Source organism: Lathamus discolor, chromosome Z (assembly GCF_037157495.1).
Source record: "Lathamus discolor isolate bLatDis1 chromosome Z, bLatDis1.hap1, whole genome shotgun sequence".
NCBI classification, from domain to species: Eukaryota; Metazoa; Chordata; class Aves; order Psittaciformes; family Psittacidae; genus Lathamus; species Lathamus discolor.
The window spans coordinates 22332155-22353689 of NC_088909.1; the positions used below are offsets into that span (position 1 = coordinate 22332155).

General features: G+C 55.6%; 1 protein-coding gene across 1 annotated transcript in view; it reads right to left on the reverse strand.

Moving 5' to 3' along the window:
* LOC136005850 (hydrocephalus-inducing protein-like) overlaps positions 1-21535 on the reverse strand; it is an 85354-nt gene that overhangs the window by 6273 nt on the left and 57546 nt on the right. Inside the window, exons 36-40 of the mRNA XM_065663743.1 lie at positions 20133-20331; positions 18217-18354; positions 17666-17896; positions 15990-16180; positions 3310-3434 (exon numbers count right to left, since the gene is read on the reverse strand). Of these exons, the coding sequence (XP_065519815.1) occupies positions 3310-3434; positions 15990-16180; positions 17666-17896; positions 18217-18354; positions 20133-20331 (884 nt within the window). The remainder of the gene's footprint in view (positions 1-3309; positions 3435-15989; positions 16181-17665; positions 17897-18216; positions 18355-20132; positions 20332-21535) is intronic.

Below are 21535 nucleotides of genomic sequence, written 5' to 3' on the forward strand. Positions count from 1 at the left end.
CACGCTCCAGTCCCCTGGCCATGAAGAACCAGCGGGTGACAGCACTGGGGGACCAGGGGAAAGCTCCATGTGCAGCAAATCGAGGCAACGCCATGTGAACGATCATCACCCAGCTAAATCCAAACGCAAAGAGAAGGGAAACAGGCAAGGACGTTACTTGCTGCACACACACTGAGCCTCGCGCACATGCTGTGCATGAGGAGGGCTTCCACACACTGGCATGAGCAGCCCTCAACTCAAGCTCCGTCAGCAGGCCAGAATCACATCCCCAAAAGCGCTGCAGGAGGGACACCTTCTAATGGGCCATGTCTTTTGGGGTCACATCCCAACACAGGCGCCTGCACTGCCTCCTCTCAGGAAAAGGCCCTCTCTCCTCTGAGATCTCAAAAGCTTCTCTGACAGCAGGACGGTGGCCTTGGACCATCCCCAAAACTACGAGTAAGGAGGAACCAAGCGTCGTGCTCAGAGTCAAGGACAGAGACTGGCACGACAGCAAGTCTCATACATAAAAAATCAGGTTGAAGTGAACTCTGGGGAAAGCTGGTGGCTTCTGAGGGGACAGAGGATCACCCAGGGTCCAGTCCGAGACAGGCAGGTGGCGAGAGATGCTAAAGAAATGGTCCAGGGAAGAATCAAGGCAAGCTCACGAGATTTTCTTTTAACTCAGTGCGTTTGCACAGAACTCACACACTGTGTCATTAAAAACAGACAACAGTGGAAAACCAGTTCTGGCCTTTGAGGCATTTCTGACCTAATTACGCTGAACTTGATGTGCTCAAAGCCCTTGAAAAGTGCTGCAGTTCAAGGCAGTTTCCTGATCAGCTCTGGGTTCAGACTAACTCCCGTATATCTGCACCCATCTGAGCCTGAAAAGTCGCACAAGGATTGCCCAAGTCACATAAGCTTTAAAGTGTCATTTCCAGTTCATCCCCCCAGGCTGTGAGTGTTTCTCTGCTGCCTGAAATGGCAATTTCAAAGCTTCGCCAGAGACACCCTTGGAAGAACCTGCCCCATCTCTCAGCACCACGACGACACAGGTTGCTGAAGCCCAAACGCACTTCCAAGTCCTGGCTGCCCTCCCTTCCCTGCAGAGCCCTCCACATCTGCCCAGCCTATGAGGAAGGGGAGAAACAGCTCGTTGGGCCAGAAACCAGGACACTGAAAGGCAATTCCCCAGCCTACGGCAGGACGGCCTCCACCTTCTGGGCCAACCAAGCACTCTACCCTGCCTGTGACTGGAAAAGGAGCCTGCCAGCTTATCAAAGAAGAAACTGCTTGAGTATCACAATAGCTGTGCCACCTGCAGCTCTTCAGTGCTACTGCTCAGTGCAGTCCCAGGTACCGAGTGCTGACACCTTCCTCAGCCTCATGGACCCTCCGTAGTGCACGGATCTCTGAACTCAATAGTTTGCCGCTCCCAAACGTGAGTTTGCCCTCTCAGGCAATCCAGTGATTGCACTCAACCTTCTCTCCCCAAAACATCATCCTCAGCTGTAGCACGGCTGGGACTGCAATGGCAAGGGTTAAGCTCCACGCTGTGCATGGGTTTACGTGCCCTAATCCGTTCAAAAGCCCCAACAGCCCTCTGAGACCGTGTGTTAGTTTTCCCCTGGGGCATCTATCTTTCTGAGACGAATCTCTCAAACAAACCTCAGCTTCTGCCGCTCCTCCTCTTCCTGATCAACAAAACGCTTCCACTGGAAGTGGGCCGTGATGGCACTCTGATTGTGGATGACCAGGGAGCTTAGCTTTGACAGCGTGACAGAAGTCTTCTCAACTGTCAAGGAGCTCTTGTCAAGCCTGATGTTGACATTTACGGCTGTTCCACAAAGGCTTTTGTGAACATCTTCACCTGGAACAAAGCAAAAGCAAGTCTCGCCTCATCTCACTTGCTGACGGAAGTACAAGGAACAGAGCAATCTGCAGGCAACAGAAGAAAGAGCTGCAGTTTTGAGCTGCATAAGCAGTTCCCCGGATCAGGACACTTAGCATATCCTGACAGCTGCACATGCTACAGCATGAGGATGTCCTGGCACCACCTTAGGCACCTTATTTTGGGGGACGTTCGTGGAGATGTATCTTTTCAGATGTGCCCGGGTGCCCTTTGGGCTGCCATCCCACTCAGGTCACAGGGAATTCTACATCCAAGTCACTCAGTGACACTGAGGAGCGCCACCTCAGCCATGCCTTGCCCAGGGTCTCCTGCAGGCAGGAGATGCCCCCAGTGTCGTGTCATCCTCATCTCCTGGTCCTGAAATACTTGGCATAGCTCTGATCTCAGAACCCAAGCGGGAGCATTTGAAATGAAATGGAGAAGGGCAGAAACAACAATGGAAACTACAGAGCAGCTTCGGTGCTGAGCTCTGCACTCAACAGGCTGCTACTGGGCCCTCGGATCCATCTGCCAACTCCTTCTTTGGCTCCTGCTACGGTCACAGCCAGGTGCCTCACCACTGCCCGCACATTCTTCCTTGTCAAACGTGCTGCTGTTACCACTTCACCACCGGAGAAGTGAGTCCCTTCACTAGGGTAAGTGTCCTCTGGAAGGCTGGAGACTTACTTCCAGCACCAGAGCAACACGCACAGCAGCACAGCCATTTCAAAGTGTTTCTCCAAGGTGGTGCTCACGACCTACCTTCAGGCATCATTGCGCCCTCACATTACTGACTCCAGCCAGCCCTAGCAGCAGCTTGCTCATAAACCTCACCACTAAAGAACTGCTGCTAACAAGGCGGTTTCTACAGAATCATTCCCAGGCTACAGCAAAGCTCAGAGCACCCTAATGGCTACCGCTGCCACAGTTACTGCTCCTCCTGGTCACAAGTCCTCAGCATGGCCCAGCTCTCAGCACAGCACCAACTGTACCCATGCAGCACATCACAAGAAGAGGGTCTCTACCTCAAAGGCCTTCCCAGGAACTGTAACACAACAGATCGGGATGAAAAGCAATGACCCGTCAGGAGAGCTCTAGGGGACAGGTTGCAGGCTCTTCAGAGAGCTCTCTTGCACGTTAAAAGCCATCTCCTTTTCAGTCAGACTCCCTGCTGTGAGTTCTTCTGCAATGGAGCACCCAGAATATTCGCCATCGCCCCCGGTGCACCGTGCGCAGGAAGATCTGCCTGCCTTGTTACAGGCTGAAATACTCCAGCACAGGAATATCTGGCAGCCAGCAGGGGAGCTTTGCTCTACTCAGCGTGAAGGAACCTTGCAGAAGGGATTCAACAGGACAATGAAGCCACCAGATGATGACAGACAGCGCAGACACCGCTCTGGTTCGAAGGACACACGGAGGGTGCTCCACGCGCTTACCTGTGTCATAGTGAACGATCATTGGACTCGTATAAACACCGGTCTTTGGTGGGTGGAATTCCACCGTGACTTCCATCGCTTCTCCAACGCCAAGAGTCCCAATGGAGGGATCCACAGAGAAAGGGCTGCAACACAAAGAGAGAGATCAGGACTGTATGGGAGACCCGGGCCCTCCGTTAAGTTTGCAGTCTAGTTCGCTTCAGCTCACTTGTGCAAGCAAGGAGCAAGCAAACCACAGTCGGTACAAGAAAACCAGAACATCCAGGATCAGAAATAGAGCGGGTGACTCTCCCTGCTGAAAGAGAACCAGACCTCAGAAGATCCCGCGGTATAACACGACCCCAGCCCCCCACACTCTGCACCCAGATCTCAGTTCTCAGCTCTTCACCTCTGCACACGTGCAATCCAGTTACTCAGAATTCTGCTTTTTTGTGTAGTTCACTTAAAACTTTCCTAATGCTTCCCATTTCTTTATTGCAACTTGGGACTGAAATAGTTCATTGCCGAAGTTCGGGAACTCTTAAAACCCTTGTCAAGGAGCTCTCAACACACGCTCTATTACCCAGTAGAGTAGTTGGCAAGCGCCTTGCAAATAGATGCTAGACTTCACTGGGTATTTATTGTGGTGGTGCCTCTCACCAGCTCATTGCTTGCCTGTTTCTTGAGGCTGTGTTTGGGATCCGTGACCTGAGCCCCTCGAACTGTCCTCTGCCACACAGCACCTTCTTCAGCAGTCAAGCTGCCTTCCTACCTTGCCTCTTCCAACCCAACAGCATCAGACCTGCAAGATGCTGCGTTGCAGACACCACTGCAGTGTAAAACTTGCTTGCAGAGCTTTCTCAAAACACTGCAAGCAATGGCAAACCCCACGTGTCCTGCCCATCTCCAGCACCTCAGATGCTCTGCCTCCTTTTTCTCACAGTTTACAAGCCCATGACCACGCAACAGCGTTTTGCGCAAGGGATGAGCTCCTTTACCTCAGAGTGGTGATGCTGTAGCAAGCCTCCCGCTTCCCCACGTTGCGCACCAGCAGAGTTTTCTGGGTGCTGAACCTGACTGGACACTCGGAGAAGTTCAGCTGCTCAGGGAAGTCCAGGCTGGCTCGGGCACCTATGGCTCGGATAGGCACAAAGAACTTCTCCCTCTCTGTGATGATGATAAGCTCGTCGAAATAATCCTGCAGGGAGAGAAACAATCTCAGCACAGTGCCTTTAGCACCATGCCCATGGCAGAAGAAGAGCTGCTGGTTTCTGTGACTCTCACAGTAGCATTCGGTAATGTACATGCACTTTTTACCTTCATGGCCTTTCATTACAGATTATTTCACAAGCAGGGGCAGCCAGGGACCATGGGGCAGATCCTCTTTAGTTTCTACAGGCATGCTGCCCGAGGGTAGGCCAGAGTATTGAACTACATTTAAGCAGCAAACAGAAGATGAGGAAAAGGCCGTGCACAGGCAGCAGACTCTCAGCCCTGAAGCCAACAGACGTTACGTTAAATATTCCACCACTGAAGGGGAAAACAGCCTGAAACAGGCAAGAGCCTCCAGCCTATGGGAGCACAACCTTCACCACCAGGAAAGAGTCTCCCCCAGGTCTAGATCCAGTGCAACTCCACTGAACGCAGGCCACTTCTTCAAAACCCACACCACACGCCTGCTTTGGAACCCAGCCCTGCAGGTTCACCTTCCCCTCAAGGCGCCATCTCTCGGGACCTCCACTCTCACCTTGTCCTCATCAGGTCTGAAAAGGATGCGGTAGGTTGAAGACATGCCCGGTGCTACCTTATAGTCCTCATTACTCGGGCTGATCAACTCGAAGTAAGGAGAGTTCCCCAGGATGACGTTCAGCAGACGAGGAACCTGCAGGGAAGACACAAGTAGGATTTTGTCGCTTGTGGAAACATGAGAAGGGACCAGGACAGGCCATGTGACATCCTTCCTTACCACCTTTCCAAAACACTTTTAGCTCTGAAGCTACACGCACGTAACACACGAGAGTGGACTTGAATCCCTTCTGCTGAGCTACACAGCTGCAGCACAGAGACAGTAGGAACAACACGCCCTGCTCTGAAGGCAGCAGGAAGGAGATGCAGTACCTCAAGCCACCTGCATATTCAACAAGCCCAAAGAACATGCTTGCTTCTGCCTGCACACATCCATGCAGTCATACCTCTGGAGGGGGAATGTATCATCTGAAGGCAAACCAGCGTGCGTTACACGGGGAGGGAAGGAAGTCACTTCTGACACACCAGGGTGGAGCGGGGTGGTCAAGCTGCGGTGCTAGTCATGGCGGTGGACCAGCAAGAGAAGCAGACCACAGACACTCTGGGCTTCCTGAGAATAAAAGCTTACCTCAAGAGCAAAAGGACGAGCGCAGGAAGACAAAAGAACAACCCCAGGAAGAGGCAGATGGCTAAGAGAATTTAAAGGGGGCTGCAAAGCAGCAAGGGAGATGCGTAATACAAGGAAAGGCTGGTGCAGAGATGAGAACACCCAACGTGCCTCTACGATGCATACCACAGGCACGGAGACAGCAAACAGACATTCTCTAGCACACAGGCAGCAACGCCCCAGCACCCAATCTCATCTCAGAAAGCATAACAAGGAGACTTTGAATGACAGGCAGCTCCACTGATGAACACGACGAGCCTTGGAAAAAATGGAGGCTCATTCTGCACCCCTGACCCAAGCCTGGTGACCCATGGCCAAGGCAGCCCTGGACGCTCTAAACACCCTTTGCTCCCACCAATGCCCTGGGGCAGCAAGCTCCAGGAGCCCATTTCCCACTGCAGCCACACGTTCTGGTCGCCAAGTCCCTTGGCACGTGAGCCCAGGTGGCAAAGATCTTCAGCAAGAGCCACCCAGGATGCCTCTGAGGGTGCTGAGGAGCAGCCTGAAGACAGGAAAGCAATTCGACAGCAAGTACGCAAGAGCAGTAAGCACAGAGTGCAGCACTTCCGTATCGGAGTGAATACAGAGCACCTATTGGGCTCGATTACACTTTGCCTCTGTTACACATTGCTGCTAGCTGCAGTTTTAGGGAGCAGACAACCTCAGCTACCACGCAGGATACATCAGTAGGATTCCGAGGAATGTGGGAAACTCGTGAGACAGAGCACAATGTTCCTTTTCTCCAGGACATGACCAAAACCCAGCAAAATTAGAACATAATGAACTCTCTTGGGATTAGCATCTCTATCTTTGTGCATTTAAATATGCCAAGGGTTTTCCTTAGAGCTCATCTGCCTTTTACACCAGGGCTCTCTGACGCCTGAGGTTGTACCAGCTTCACAACTGATTCATTTTGGGTAAAATCAACAGTTCACACACTGCCTCCCCTTCACAGGGCATAGAAATCCCAAGCTGCAGCTGTTACCAGTCTCTTACGTTTTATTGGGAATGGCACCAACATCAATGCAGGTGTTGTTTTCCACTTGGGAAGCACGAATAGAGCAAATTCACTGTTTGCCTCTTTGCTGGTACTTGGCAAAGGCAAACATTCTGAGGAGCTGCACGGATGAGGGAGCAGCTGAAGCCAAAAGGCACAGTGGGAACGAAGCAGAGCAGTAGGAAAAGAGAAACTGAGGCCCATTTTAATAAGCGAAGGGCACACCTGCAGCAAAGATTGCCCAAAGTCACTGTGAACCACACCAGTGGTGTCCCTTGGGCATAGGTACCCACATTGCAACTTCCCAGTATGCCCAAGCTACACCAGGAATGACACAGTACTCTCTGGGAGTAACTGAGGGACCATACTTTCATCCTTCCTTGCCAAAGGGTCTTCCATGCTCTACCACGTCCCTGTAAAACCCGTTATCTCAGGAGATACTTTGACTTCTCTTGCTGTTCCTCCCGCTACATTAAGCCCTGACGGTGTCACTCCTTTTGTCCCCTCCTTTGTTTCTCCCAACAGGGAGATTTGAGGAGGGCGTTAATTCACCTGCACACTTCCACCTCCCCCCCAGCTCCCCGCTGTGCCCTCCTCTCACACACACGTCTTGCTCTTTCTTACACAACCGGATCCTGAATTACGCCTGTTTCTCACCTTTCTCTGCTTCCAGCACACTTCCTCTTACGTACCAAGAGAATCCCTGTGCGGAAGAAAGCGCTCCGCGACAGGACATTGAACTCAGCCCCTTTCCTCCCTCCTGTCTTTTCCCACCAGCTTGCTCTTGGCACATGTCTCACTGGAGCAAACGTTTCCCCAGCTGAAATTCAAAAGGTCTCCATTTCCCCCTCTACAGCAGAGCAGAACAAAATTGCTGCCACTTCTCAACTTCTCCCTGCTCATTTTTCGTAGGAAATCTCAACAGGATCACAATCTTTCCCGTTCAAGTTGGAGACCTTCAGGAGCACATTACCCTGCCTGTACTGGGATTCTCCAAAGAGAACGCACAGCCACGCTGGCTTAGAAACACCTGAGCAGAACCGAACTAAGCTTAGCAGGAGACTCAAGTGGCACCTCAAGTCCAGCCCTTTAACTGCTGCTGCTAAGCCAGCCTGTTTCTCCTGCTCTTCCAAAACACCCAGCCTGGAGTGCTAATGCCAGGAGTTACAACTTACTCCAGCACAAAGTGGAGAAAACTCAAGCCCTGTGCTTTGACACGGAGTTGCACACAGGGGGCTCAACAGGCTGAGAGAGGGAAACATGCCCTGCCAGAAACCAAGATTAACCAAGGAGCCACCGGGACATGGTGCACACTCGCGGTAAAGCATGACAGCAGGCAAGCACTGCCCAGCCCTCGACATTCCCATCAGTCCAGGGCTTTCAAGGGGAAGCATGCTGGCTCAAAAAGCTCCTTTGGCTTAGTTACCACCAGTGCGCGGCCAAAACCAGCGGCAGAATCCCCAGCATGGCAACATTTCCCCCATCTTGCAGAATCACGCTGCTGAGACATTTTATTCTGGATGCGCTGCGCTGCAGCAGGTAACTTGCTCTGCTGCACACCACGTGAATTCCACTGCTCTCCTCCTCCAGCCCAGTGCTCAGCCTCCACAGCCCAGCACTTACCCTGTCGATGTTCCTCAGAGCTAGCGCCGCTATGTAGAACTGGCGGGGAACGTAGTTCTCAAACACCACCTCGGATGGGAACGGCTGGAACAACCTCTGCTCCAGGCCAACTGCTGAGAACTGCAGATGCAAGACAGAGCAGAGAGAGCTTCAGCTGCTGGGAGAAAGATTAACGAATGAAGATCCCACACTGATCTCCAGTAAACACAGTCTCTTGGTGAGTGCATCTGCCCAGCTCACACTAGGAGATGGGAGCCCACCCACCTCCGCTCTCAGCTCACAAAACGTTTCTGGACCATGTTGAGCAGCCTCAAGCTAAGAAGCTCTTTTGCAGGCTCTTTCTCCAGGTTGCCTTCTCCAAAAGGCAAAGCAGCGCCCACCTCCAGCAGAGCCCTCTGCTAAGGGGCTCCCTCAGCTCCAGACGCTTGCTGGAACAGTCACGAGCACTCAGGGAGCAAGCAAAACCCAGGAGTTTCCAGGAGCCTCCACAGGAAACAATTTGCAGGTGAACTTCCCTCTGAGACAGCGAGACTGAGTCCCACGCATCCCAAATATCTTTTTGGTTTTTTGATGCAGACCCGAGAAACCAGTCGGAAGACACCAGTACCAGGGAGGAAAGGCCAACAAGAAAGAAACAGGGCAGGTGGGAAACAGACAAATGAGGTGAATGCTGGATGGGGATGAAGTTTCAGCTGAAGTCTCAGCATTACGGGGCAACTTGAGCTAGACTGCAATTCGTATCCCCTTTCCCCACGAGCTTTAAGTTGATGCTTCACTCTATTCTCTTACTGCTCGTTTCTTGAACACCGCTGCAGAAGCAGCTCTGAAAAATGCACGCAAAGACCAAACGCTGACCCAGCAGAGGCAGTACTTGGAGATAATTCCTCCCTGCTTGCTCTCCCCTCTCCCAGCTGCACTGTTGTCACTCGAGAGACACAGGCAGCTCTCCCGCTTCTCCACAAAAGCCACGCTCAGGCCGAGCCCAGTAGCTGTAGCACTGCCAGTTATTTGGGCGCCCGTCTTACGTGTTCCCACCTCCTGTGCTGCCTGGGGCAACCCGTAACCGATGTGCTACATCAGGTCTCTTGCTGGCAGCTTTCTGCTCAACAGCCTACCTCAGTCATCCACCCACCTGGACTGTGTGTTAGACTGAGCAGTCCTGCAAGAAAAGCAGCTTTGAACATCCATCTAAGAGAACACTGATCCAGGCAAAGCGCATCCACTCTTCTCTGCCCAGCAAAACCCACCCACTGCAGCAGAGGTTCCACTGCCTTTGTGCAGACCAGGAACTTCAATGGCTCATTGGAGAAATGTGTTTTTTGCCTTTCCCCCAGCACAAAGAACTCCACCACCACCAGTTGGAAATGACAACAGGACCTCATCACCAAGCTGCTTGGGTAAGCTGGAGGCAAGGCTGCCACAAGCACGTGCCCTCTTCAAATGTCACATCAAACGGCAAGGAGAAGAGCAGGGAAAGGCTACCTTTTGATGGGAGACTTCACCCATGTCCCGAAGCTGGGTAGCCCGGGGCCGCCTCATCTCCCGAGGGCTGGCCAGCCTCTGCCTGGTGGTGAGAGACTCTTCTGCCTCTCTGACCAGCTTCGGATTACGAGATGCTACCACTCTGCTCTGGAATCCATCCGCCCTTCTGGAGGACCTCATGGGCCGGGGGGTCTTGCCACTGGCCATGTCGCAGAGGTCGCCTGGAAGAAGCAACAGTTGGACAATCCACAACCCCAGAACCTTAAAACCCTGGACCCATGGAACCCTGGAACCCCGCAACCTCAGGGAAGGGCCCTTAAAACTCACCCAGTTCCAACCCCCTGCCACGGGCAGGGACACCTTCCACTAGGGCAGGTTGCTCCAAGCCCCGTCCAACCTGGCCTTGAACACTGCCGGGGATGGGGCAGCCACAGCTTCTCTGGGCAACCTGTGCCAGGGCCTCGCCATTCCTGGCACACCCAAAGGACACAGCTGTGTCTCCAGCCTCTGGCATCCTTCCTAAGCGGAGAACACAGGGCCTCCCCACCCTCACTCATGATTAGACCATATTTAGGCTCCATTCACAGACGTAAAACCCCACAACAAACAGACCCTGAGCCAAAACAGCCTTTTGCTCTGGGGGCAGTCCCACGAGCCACACAGACGCACCAGGCGCTACTGGCACTTCTCACCCTCTCTGCAAGGAGCCTGATGATGTTTCTAACTAACTCAGCACAGAGTTCAAGACTCTGATTAAGAACTATACTTTCTCAAGGCTACTTTGCCTGGCTCACGTTACAAAGATTATCTGGCAAAAACGGCTCCTTCCAGGCAGGAAATCACCCCACTGCCCAAGAGCATTTCTCCATGCAGAAGGACGCCCTCATTTTCGCTTGTTAACACCCAAACTCCAGGCTCCCTACAGGCACTCCAGGCTGCCACAGCAGGAAAAAAGCAGGAAACCATCGAAGGCACATGAGCAATTAGCTCAGAGCTACGTAAAATCCAGGATGATATTCCCTCCTGCTTCCCTGTGCTCCACATCACCTCTGCTGTGTGCACTTGCTGGACACAGCAAGACAGCATCTAGGCAAAGATGGCCATTCCCTGCCCCTCGACTGCTCCGCACACCCTGCAAGCAAGGCAATCACTTCATTCCTTTACTGCCAAGGCAGCGACAGCACGGCACGTGTTTGTGGTGCCGGGCCCTCCACGGCTTCAGGAAACAAGGCTACCGTTTCCTTTTGTCCTTGCAAGAAACTCCAGAGCTCTGCACTGCCCTACGGACAGGAGGACCTGCTGCAGCAAGAGCTGGGATTTAGAGCTGGAAATAACTCCTTTTCAAGGGAGAAACCTAATGGGGATGATCCAGCATTAAGCTGGGTTTCAGTGGTTTCTTACCGGGTCTTAAGAATAACTGCCTTATTCGTTCCAATTCTCCAAGCTGTGATTTCACTTCACTTGAAACGAACCCTGTCGTCGCCCCCACAACGCTTATTTCCAGAGGGCTTCCAACCTCCACAGCCCAGCCAGCCCAGCAGCTTCCCCCCGCGCCCTGGAGCAAGGCTCTTCCACAGCCCCAGAGCCTGCAGGGACCAGCCTCCCAGAGGAGCAGGAAAGGAGCACAACGGAGCAATCGGGCACATCTCCCTGCAGGGGCAGGACAAACCAGCCACCAGGACACAGCACCCCTCCAGCCCACCACCCCACGGCTCCCTGCTCCCCACCTCAGACAGCCAAGGCTCCCTTTGCTGCAGGACCTACAGCCTAGCTCCAAGTCTCTACCCTCACTGCAAGTTGCACGGCAATTTCAGAGCCCGTTCAAGCCCTTCTACCTGCCCAGCCCTGCTCTTAGCCCAGGGATGTTTAAATCCTGCCGGCTATCACACAACTGCCCCATCCCTGCTGCCAGCGGAGCTGCCTCCTCCCTGCCCAGGGCCAGACGCTACCTGAGCACGGGTGATTCACGCTTCTCCTGGAGGATTCCTCCGTGCGGGGCCCAGCCTTGGCTCCTGAATGCCCTCGCGCTGCTCGGCAGCTGTGGGCAGCTGCAGGGACAGGAGCCGCCCAGGGACGCCTCGGTGTGGCTCCTGCCCACCAGCACAGCAGCTAACTGCTGCTGGGCTGCCAACAGCCAGGGGAACCTGGGCAGCAAAGGACAGGGCTGGCACCTGGGCTGCCCAGCCCCTCTCCTCAACGCTCTGGCTTTGCCAGCTAGGGCAGGGTTTCACCAGCGCCTCGAGGAAGCAGAGCTCAGAGCCTGACAGTAGCTCAAGCCTGCTCCTGCCTCAGCGGCTCAGCAACTCCTGCTCTCACTGGGCCACGGCTGCTGCTCGCCTTTAACAGCAGCAGCTCCCCTGTACGTCACAATAGGCGAGGGCCACACGTGGCTTCCACGGCCACCGCAGGGCCTTGCTAAAGCTACAGCCTTGCGGATCCCTGCAGCCCCCCTACGCGTTCAATGTCTCCCCCGCAGTGAAGCCCTGCACCAGGGCTAAAGTGCACCTTACAGCAGCATTTGGTCACGCTCCGTGAGCGACACATAAATTGCTGGAGACACCGCAGATGAGCCAAGAATTTCTCTGCTTCAGCAGGAAAGAAAAAAGCTTCCGCACTGACTACAAAGCAACCATTTAATTCCTACTTTGCTGGCCCACGAGGAGCCCCGCCACACCAGGGCCATGGCCAGCCTGCCTTTGGGGTGACCCCTGTTGCTGTCCCTGGTGAGCGCCCGTCGATGACTTTGTACCCATTAAGCCTGCGCACACGGGCACACGCACCACACAAGGCCACCCAACTGCCCGGGGCATCTCAGCTGCCAGGAGCTTCACACGTTTGCAGCACAGCGTTTGCCAGAAACAAAAGCTTCCCATGAGACTCGGGGCCACAGGCAAAGCAAATCCTCACACCTGCCTGGCGGGGAACGTGGAGCCCTCACTTTGAAACCAACACTCATCATCTGGGCCTTTACAACACAGGCAGGGAGGATATGAGCCCCGAGTGCTAACTGGCTCTCCAGGCAGCCAGCCTCTGGAAACACTCCAAAACATGTCCCGCACCATGTCCAGCCACGAATCCAGCTGGAAACTGGAGAGCTCAGGCAAAGACACCTCAGGCATGACACCCCTGTGTGCTGAAGGCACCAAGGCAGAAGCTCTCTAACTAAAGGAAACCTCTTACAAAAGCTCTACCACAGCTGACATCATTAATAGGAGCCCACTAGTAGAGCTTCCTGCTATTTCCTTCATAACCTTCAACTGCCAGCCAACGCTGAGACAGCCCAAGCTCCCTTCCAGGGTCATAGAATCATAGAATCATAGAATAGTTAGGGTTGGAAAGGACCTCAAGATCATCTAGTTCCAACCCCCCTGCCATGGCCAGGGACACCTCACACTAAACCATCCCACGCAAGGCTTCATCCAACCTGGCCTCGAACACCGCCAGGGATCGAGCACTCACAACCTCCCTGGGCAACCCATTCCAGTGTCTCACCACCCTAACAGGAAAGAATTTCCTCCTTAGATCCAATCTAAACTTCCCCTGTTTAAGTTTTAACCCCTTACCCCTTGTGCTGTCACTACAGTCCCTGATGAAGAGCCCCTCCCCAGCATCCCTATAGGCCCCCTTCAGGTGCTGGAAGGCTGCTATTAGGTCCCCACGCAGCCTTCTCTTCTCCACGCTGAACAGCGCCAACTTGCTCAGCCTATCTTCATACGGGAGGCGCTCCAGTCCCCTGATCATCCTCGTGGCCCTCCTCTGGACTTGTTCCAGCAGTTCCATGTCCTTTTTATGTCGAGGACACCAGAACTGCACACAATACTCCAGGTGAGGTCTCACAAGAGCAGAGGGGCAGGATCACCTCTTTCGACCTGCTGGTCTCGCTCCTTTTCATGCAGCCCAGGATACGGTTGGCTTTCTGGGCTGCGAGCGCACACTGCCGGCTCATGTTCATTTTCTCATCGACCAGCACCCCCAAGTCCTTCTCTGCAGGGCCGCTCTGAATCTCTTCTTTGCCCAACCTGTAGCTGTGCCTGGGATTGCTCCAACCCAGGTGTAGGACCTTGCACTTGTCATGGTTGAACTTCATAAGGCTGGCATCAGCCCACCTTACAAGCGTGTCAAGGTCCCTCTGGATGGCATCCCTTCCCTCCAGCATATCAACCGGACCACACAGCTTGGTGTCACTGGCAAACTTGCTGAGGGCGCACCCAAGCCCACTGTCCATGTCAGCGACAAAGATGTTGAGTAAGACCGGTCCCAACACCGCTCCCTGAGGGACACCACTCGTTACCGGTCTCCAGCCGGACATCGAGCCATTGAGCACAACTCTTTGCGTGCGGCCGTCCAGCCAGTTCTTTATCCACCGAGTGGTCCATCCATCAAATTGGTATCTCTCCAATTCAGAGAGAAGGATGTCGTGTGGGACAGTGTCAAACGCTTTGCACAAGTCCAGGTAGATGACATCAACTGCTTTACCCTTGTCCATCAGTTCTGTAGCCCCATCATAGAAGGCCACCACATTGGTCAGGCAGGATTTCCCCTTAGTGAAGCCATGCTGGCTGTCACCAAGCGCCTTGTTGTTTTTCATGTGCCTTAGCATGCTGTCCAGGAGAATGTGCTCCACGATTTTACCAGGCACAGAGGTGAGACTCACTGCTCTGTAATTCCCCGCGTCTTCCATTTTCCCCTTCTTGAAAATGGGGGTTATATTTCCCGTTTTCCAGTCGTCGGGAACTTCACCTGGCTGCCATTATTTTTCAAATATGATGGCCAGTAGCTTAGCAACGTCATTCGCCAGCTCCTTCAGGACCCGCGGATGGATTCCATCAGGTTCCATGGACTTGTGCACGTTCAGGTTCTTAAGACGGTCTTGAACCAGATCCTCTCCTACACTGGGCCTAAGGTCTTTAAGTGGAACCGACTGAAGTCTTAACCGTGCTTTCCCAAAGAATCTTAGAGAATAACAGAATCGCAGAACGGTTTGGATTGGAAAGGACCTTAAGATCCCCTTGTTCCAACACCCTGTCACAGGCAGGGACACCTCACACAAGACCATGGTGCTCAAGCCCCGTCCAACCTGGCCTTGAACACTGCCAGGGATGGAGCATTCACCACTGCTTTGGGCAACCTGTGCCAGTGCCCCACCATCCGCACAGTGAAGAATTTCTTCCTTCTAGCTAACCTGAACTTCCTCTGTTTCACTTTAAGCCCATCACCCCTTGTCCTCTTGATACAGTCCCTGATCAAGAGTCCCTCCCCAGCATGCTGGTAGGCCCCCTTCAGATACTGGAAGGCTGCTATGAGGTCTCCACCCCGCCTTCCCTTCTCCACGCTGAACAGCCCCAGCTTTCTCAGCCTGTCTTTGTGCAGGAGCTGCTCCATCCCCCTTAGCATCCTCGTGGCCCTCCTCTGGATTTGCTCCAACAGCTCCATGTCCTTCTGTTGAGGACACCAGAACTGTACACTGTGCTCCCAGTGGGGGTCTCATGAGAGCAGAGGAGCAGGATCACCTCCCTTGACCTGCTGGTCATGCTCTTGGTGATACAGCCCAGGACACAGGGGGTTTCCGGGCTCAAGCGCACGCTGAAGCGCCTCATGTTCCAACCCCCAGGTCCTTCTCCTCACGCTGCTCTGAATCACTTCTCTGCGCAGCCTGTAGCTGTGCCTGGGATTGCCCTGACACAGGGGCAGGAGCCTGCACTCGGCTTTGCTGAACTTCATGAGGCTGGCCACCTCTCCAGCATGTGCAGGTCCCTCTGGATGCCATCCCTTCCCTCCAGCGCGCCGGCTGCACCACACAGCTTGGTGTCGTCTGCAAGCTTGCTGAGGGTGCTCGATCCCACTGTCTGTGTCAGCGACAAAGATGTTGAACAGGGTCTGCCCCAACACCGACCCCTGACGGACACCATTCGTCACTGGTCTCCATTTACACATTGAGCCATTGACCGCGACTCTCTGTGTGCAGTCATCCAGCCAATTCCTTGTCCACCGGCTGTGCATCCAGCAAATTCATGCCTCTCCCGTTTAGAGACAAGGACGTCGTGTGGGAGGATGCTAAATGAAATTTATTGGCTCCAGAGAGCACGAACGTGGCGGGAAGGGCCAGGGGCAGCTGGTCACTTGCGGGTGGAGGGCAGGCCCCGGAGGTGGTAGATCCAGGAGCCGCCAGGGCAAGAGACCACCAGCCTGCTGGTGACAGGAGCGGGGCCGCCCGTGAAGGAGACGGTGATGGTGGTGCTGCTCTTGGCGCGCAGCATCTCCGGGGCCCTGACGCTGAAGGCCGGGTGCTTTACGGCATACTGGAACGCCGTGGCCCTCGGGAAGACGTTCCTGAAGGAGATGGAGGTGGTTCCGCCGGCTGGGATGAGAAAGGAACCCTGGGGTTCAGGGGGCAGCGCAAGGCCGATGAGTGGGATGCAGTACTGCCCGCCCAGTGCAGAGCTGAGCTGCAGCGTGGCCTTGGCTTTGCCCAGGTGGCAGGGCTCAAAGGTCACTTCCACGTTCAGCTCCGAGCCCCCAGCGCTGGCGGGTGCCGCACTGATGGATTTTGCCGTCTGGAAGTCGGCACAGTCGGTCTGCGCAGAGGAGACAAGAGACCATGGGGGGTTGGTCACAACAGCAGAGCCAGCGCCTCGGGAAGAACACGATGGTCCCCTGGCCCTGGCCCGTCCCACCCAGACCATAGCCCTGGTGAGTGCCTGCGGTGAACGGGCACAAGAAGTGTGCAAACGTGCCCAGCAGGGACAACCCTGCACCCAAGCCCCAAGACTGCCAGACCTGGGCTGCAAGCGGGAAGCAAGCCCAGGCACCACGGGGCCTGCAAAAGCAGCTCCAACCAGGGCAGCAGACACAGGCCCGCAAGGGAGGACAAGCCCACACTAGTGGGAAGGCCCCTGGGCTCACCTGGCCACCCTGGCTCTGCCAGGCCACGCCAGAGGCACTCGGACCCCTTGGTGGAGAGGGCTGGTGCTGGCCAGAGGAGCTGCCTCCCAGCCAGAGCCCCGGCAGCCCGGGCTCACCTGTAGGAGGTACTCGGTCTCCTGCTGGGCAAAATTCCGGATTTTGGTGGTGATGGTCTGACGGGAGCCCAGCGTGGTGCGGAAATACACGGGCTTCTCTGGCCTGCTCGAGGTGGCTTTCAGCTGCAGGTTGTAAGACAGAGAGCCCAAGTCGCTGCTCTGGAGCACCAGGTGCCCCGTGCTCTCACCCGTTTTCAGGGGCTGATACTCCAAGACAAGATCCGCCTGGGAGGAAGGAAGGAAAAAGCCACGGCGTCAGGCACAGGCAGGGAACACGTGTGCCTGAGAAGGGGGCAGCTGGTCCCTGCTCTGCTCAGGCAGCGCTTGAAGGCTGGGCTGCCTTCCCCGCTCTGACTCCCTCTCTCTCGGGCACAGCCTTGCTCCTTCTGGGGAACGGTTCACTCAGGGACAGATCCCAACAGCTCAGAGCCCTCCAGCATGATGCCAGAAGCTGCCCACCCTAAAAAGCCCCTGTGCTCCCCCAGGGCACACACCACCTCCTGTCAATGCAGGCTGCAGACAACCTGGCCGTGGGATCAGGCTTGTCCTGCAGCCACTCGCACCTGGAAGCAACACATTAAATGAGGGGCACATGGCACAAGGACCTGCCACGTGACGCCCAGTGGCGGCGTGTTACAGGGGCCAGCAGGGCAGACTCCACCAGCGTAGGATGATTCCCACTGGGGATATTCTCGCACACTGCTCCCTCTCTACATCATCGGCAGGGAGCTGCCACCACGGAAAGAGGCCCCACATGGCCCCTTTCAGGCATCACCCTCCAAGAGCCCCCCCTCCGGCCACGAGTAGGGAGAGCAGAGTGAGCCGCAGGAGCTTTGCTCCTACCTTTGACTGTGCAGGAACAGTAAAGTGCTGTGGAACGCTGACGTCCGGCACTTTGCAGTTGATGGCAAACGTCACCGGGACAGGCAGAGGGTTGTCCACCTTGACGGTGGAGGACACTCTCTGCCGAACGGCGGTGCTCATTTCGACAGTGCCGATGGGTCCCGAAGCCATCACCTTGAAAGTCACCATGTGGAACAAGTACTCTCCGGTTGTCTCGTTGAGGAAGGTCACCTGAATCAGACAGAAAGGGAAGTGCTGCTCATTCCACACATGAAAACAGACCCGGAAGAGCCCACCGAGCTCAGCGCCCTGCTTCCAGGAATGGCTATGAGCACCCAGCGAGGAGGAGTGCAAGACCAGAGAAAGCACCTGTGGTATTTCATAGGACCCGTGCACGTGGAGGTATGAAAACAGGCGTGTAGCTTCTCGGTGAGCCAACAGCTCCTTGAAGGGCCCTGCAGACCAGTGTCCTCACTCACCTTTGCCCTGTAGACTCCTTCTTTGTAGGAGAAGAAGGTGAGCTGGTAGTCCTTCTTCGCAGAGCTCGGCACGTCGATGTATGAACACCCCTGCAGCACAGAACTGCTTTCCAGGTTCTCTGGTTTGAGCATGTCAATAACCACCAGGAACCTGCGCGTGAGAAGGACGCAGTGAAGGTCAACAGGAAGGACTCCCATAGGATACCCATCCTGCGGGGGTACAATACAGCCCCTCTCATCCTCAGTGCCTCGGGCACAGGGCGCCGGCTCTCACCCGCCTTGGGGGAAAGCCCTCCAGGATGGCTCTGCACAGGCAGAACGTGGGTATGGCCAGACACGGCCAAGGAGAGGGAAAAGCTTTCAGGAAGGAGCTTCCAGGCACTGGAAGCTTCCTGCCTTGTGCTGCTGCAGGGATTGCTCATGAGGCCAGACTCCCTGGGCTGGACTCACCTCTGTGGTCTCTGCAGCCAGTTGGACACAGGGATGAGCTCCGTGTGGGAATTCCTGCACGGAACCTGCCGGGAAATGGCCCCTGAACACCTGGGGGCTTCAGCAGTTCCTTCCAGCTGGTAGCGTAAGCCTGTCCCGTCCGGCAGGGGGAAGAAGATGGAGCCCTACAGACAACGAATAGGACAAGTCGGCTCTGGAGCACCCCTGGACAGTCCCATGCCTGAGGCTCTCACTGAGGCAGCTTTCAGCACGTCCAGCTGGCAGAGCTGTGACTGCAGCCCTGTCCCGCGCAGGAGGAGACAGACGCCAGCGTCGCACCTGCTCTGAGCTGCTTGTGAGCGGGTGCGTGGCCCACAGGACACGGCACAGCTACAGGACACAGAGGCATCATCTCTGGGCCAAGCAAGGAAACACGGGCCCTGCAGCAGAGCTGCTCTGCACATCCCAACACTCCCTTACTGGCCCCACTCACCTTGGGCATGTCCCTGCCAGCCTGTGCTCACGCAGGGACAGCCGTGGGCAGGGGGTGGCCGTCCCTGATGAGCTCCATTGCCTCAGTCCTGCTGGCCTTAGCCCCAACAGCGCTGACCAGAGAGCAGCCTGTAAGCTGGCACAACAGGGGCCCCCCAGACATGGGCCATGGAAAGCTCATATCCATGCTCATTCTGGGTGCCCGTGGATCCCAGACACCTGCCTCTGCCTCCACAGCAGCTGAAAGCTGCAAGACTCCTCACGCAGGCTGTACGTTAAAGAGATGCTGAGCACGTGCGACCCTACGGGCACAGATCTGCTGAGCACCCTGGAGACTTGAGGCCAGAAATCTCTGACCTGGCCCACTGTAAGGCCAGCTGGAGCGGGACAAGGAGCGCGACAAGGACCCGGCAGCTCCAGCACCACAGAGCCCTTCTGAACTGACCCCTTGGATTTAGGAGCTTGTTGCTGGCCTGGCACAGAAAACATTGCAGAGGGGCCAGTCACCCCCATGTGCCCAGCCTGAGACCTGCAGGAAGGGCTCCTCCCAAAGCTCCTGCATGACCCTCAAGAGATCTCTCTCGTTTCCCACCTGCCTGCTCACGGCCAGGACGGCACTGACAAACTGCAGGGCAGCTTTGCCCTTCTTGCTCCCTGCAAGCTGCAGAAGGACACCAGCCAGGTGCTGCTGGCAGAAGTGGTTGTGCCCGGAGCTTGGAGAGCCTGTGCAGCCCGTGCGCTGAGCATGGGGGTCTCTGAGCCCCCTGGGCTGCCACAAGCAGCGACCCGGAGCTACGCAGAACAAACTTCATTTCTTGGCCTGCAGAAAGCCTGGCTTTTTACGTTAGCTGCTCCAACACGTTTGGTGCTCAGTCCCGACTTCCCATCTGCCCTTTGCCCGTGCCTGGCCCCCAGCCACCACAAAACCCAGCTTCCAACAGAGAGCACAGGACACCTTCAGCTTGGACAGGGCCTCCAAAGGTCATCTCGGCCAACCTCCTGCCCAAAGGAGAGTGACCTACGAGGGTCATGCCACAAGGGTCAGCACGCTGGCACAGCTCACCTACCTGATGCTTCTTGTTCCCACAGCTCATGGTTAGGGGTCTGTAGGTGACCTGGTAGGCCTTTTCTTTTTGCCTGGCCTCCAGATGGATAAATTCAGGCCCTTTCCAGTATTTCCCCTCAACAATGGGCTTCAGGGTCCAGGCCTCGCTGCTCGGGTTCGACAGGAGGATGGTCTGGCTCTGCTTCTCACGCACATTGCAGCTGAAAGTCAGGGTCTGTAACAGAGGAGTACAGAGGCTGCTGGGTCGTACCCACAATCCTTGCCACTCTTCTCACGCTGGCTCTACACCAGGACCTGGAGCACAGGGAGCAGCTTTTCCTTTTCACATGCAAAAATTACACTTTGGCCACAGCTTTTGGAGTAAATCAAGCTGGTTGTTCTTGAAGAAGGGAGCAGAACAAGCCTTTCGCATGCTGGGTGAAAGGAAACTTCAGGGGAGTCCTGAAAGGAAACTGCTGTGCAAGGACAGATCTGCAGCCACACAGCCCCTTCCTTCATGGGCAGGATGAAGAGGAGCTCCATGCTCTCTTTGGGAGCAAGAGCCAACTGCTCCCAAGCTACCCCCTCCCAGGGGCTGGATGCAGATGCCTTGCCCCTTCCTACTGCTGAATGCCCTCCCCTGGCCCGGCACGGGGGAGAAGTGTGGCTGCGGGTGCAGTGCTGGGATACAGCGGGCTGGCTCTGTGGGGAGGGTCTCAGGAGAGCCCGGCAGGGTGCTCCCACGGCACGGGTGCTGCAGTGCAGAGCCAGGACAACCGAGCTGCTCACTGGAGGAGCAACACCTCGAACAGGGGAGAAAGGCAATGACAGGGCTCAGGAACTCTGGCAGTCCTGCCCAGCACTTTCTCTCTGGGATACCCCGGCACAAGCGAGTCTGCGCTCGCAAGTGTCCTTCAGTTCCTGCCCTGGGAGAGATGTGGCGCAAATGGTGGGGTCCAGGGGCCCATCCTGTCCCTGCTGCGTTACCTCTCTGGTGCCAGGGGCCTCCACGCAGGATCCTGATAGCGTAAGGCGGAGCGCCTCGCTGCCCGGGATGAAGCACCGCAGCCCCTCGTACTGGACAGCCTGGCTCAGCTTCGAGGGGCGGAAGGTCACAACGAAGGGGACATCCACCCCTGGCCTGATGTAACCCTTCGTGGGGCTGATAGAAAAGTCCGGCTGGAAGCTCTCCACGTCCCACAAAAACCTTGCCAAGGAAAGCACAAGGACAGGAAAGAAGGATTAGCCACGGGGAGCTGTCAAGGCAGGGTAAGTCTCAGCGTGAGGCTCTCCGTCTCTGGTGGGCTTTCCCACCACATCTCAGGCCTGATGCTGAGCCACCTGGCAATAAGGCTTCAGGCTGGGCAGGACCCACTGCACCCATCTCTAAATGAGCTTTCGCTCGTACCCCCTTGCTAACTGCCA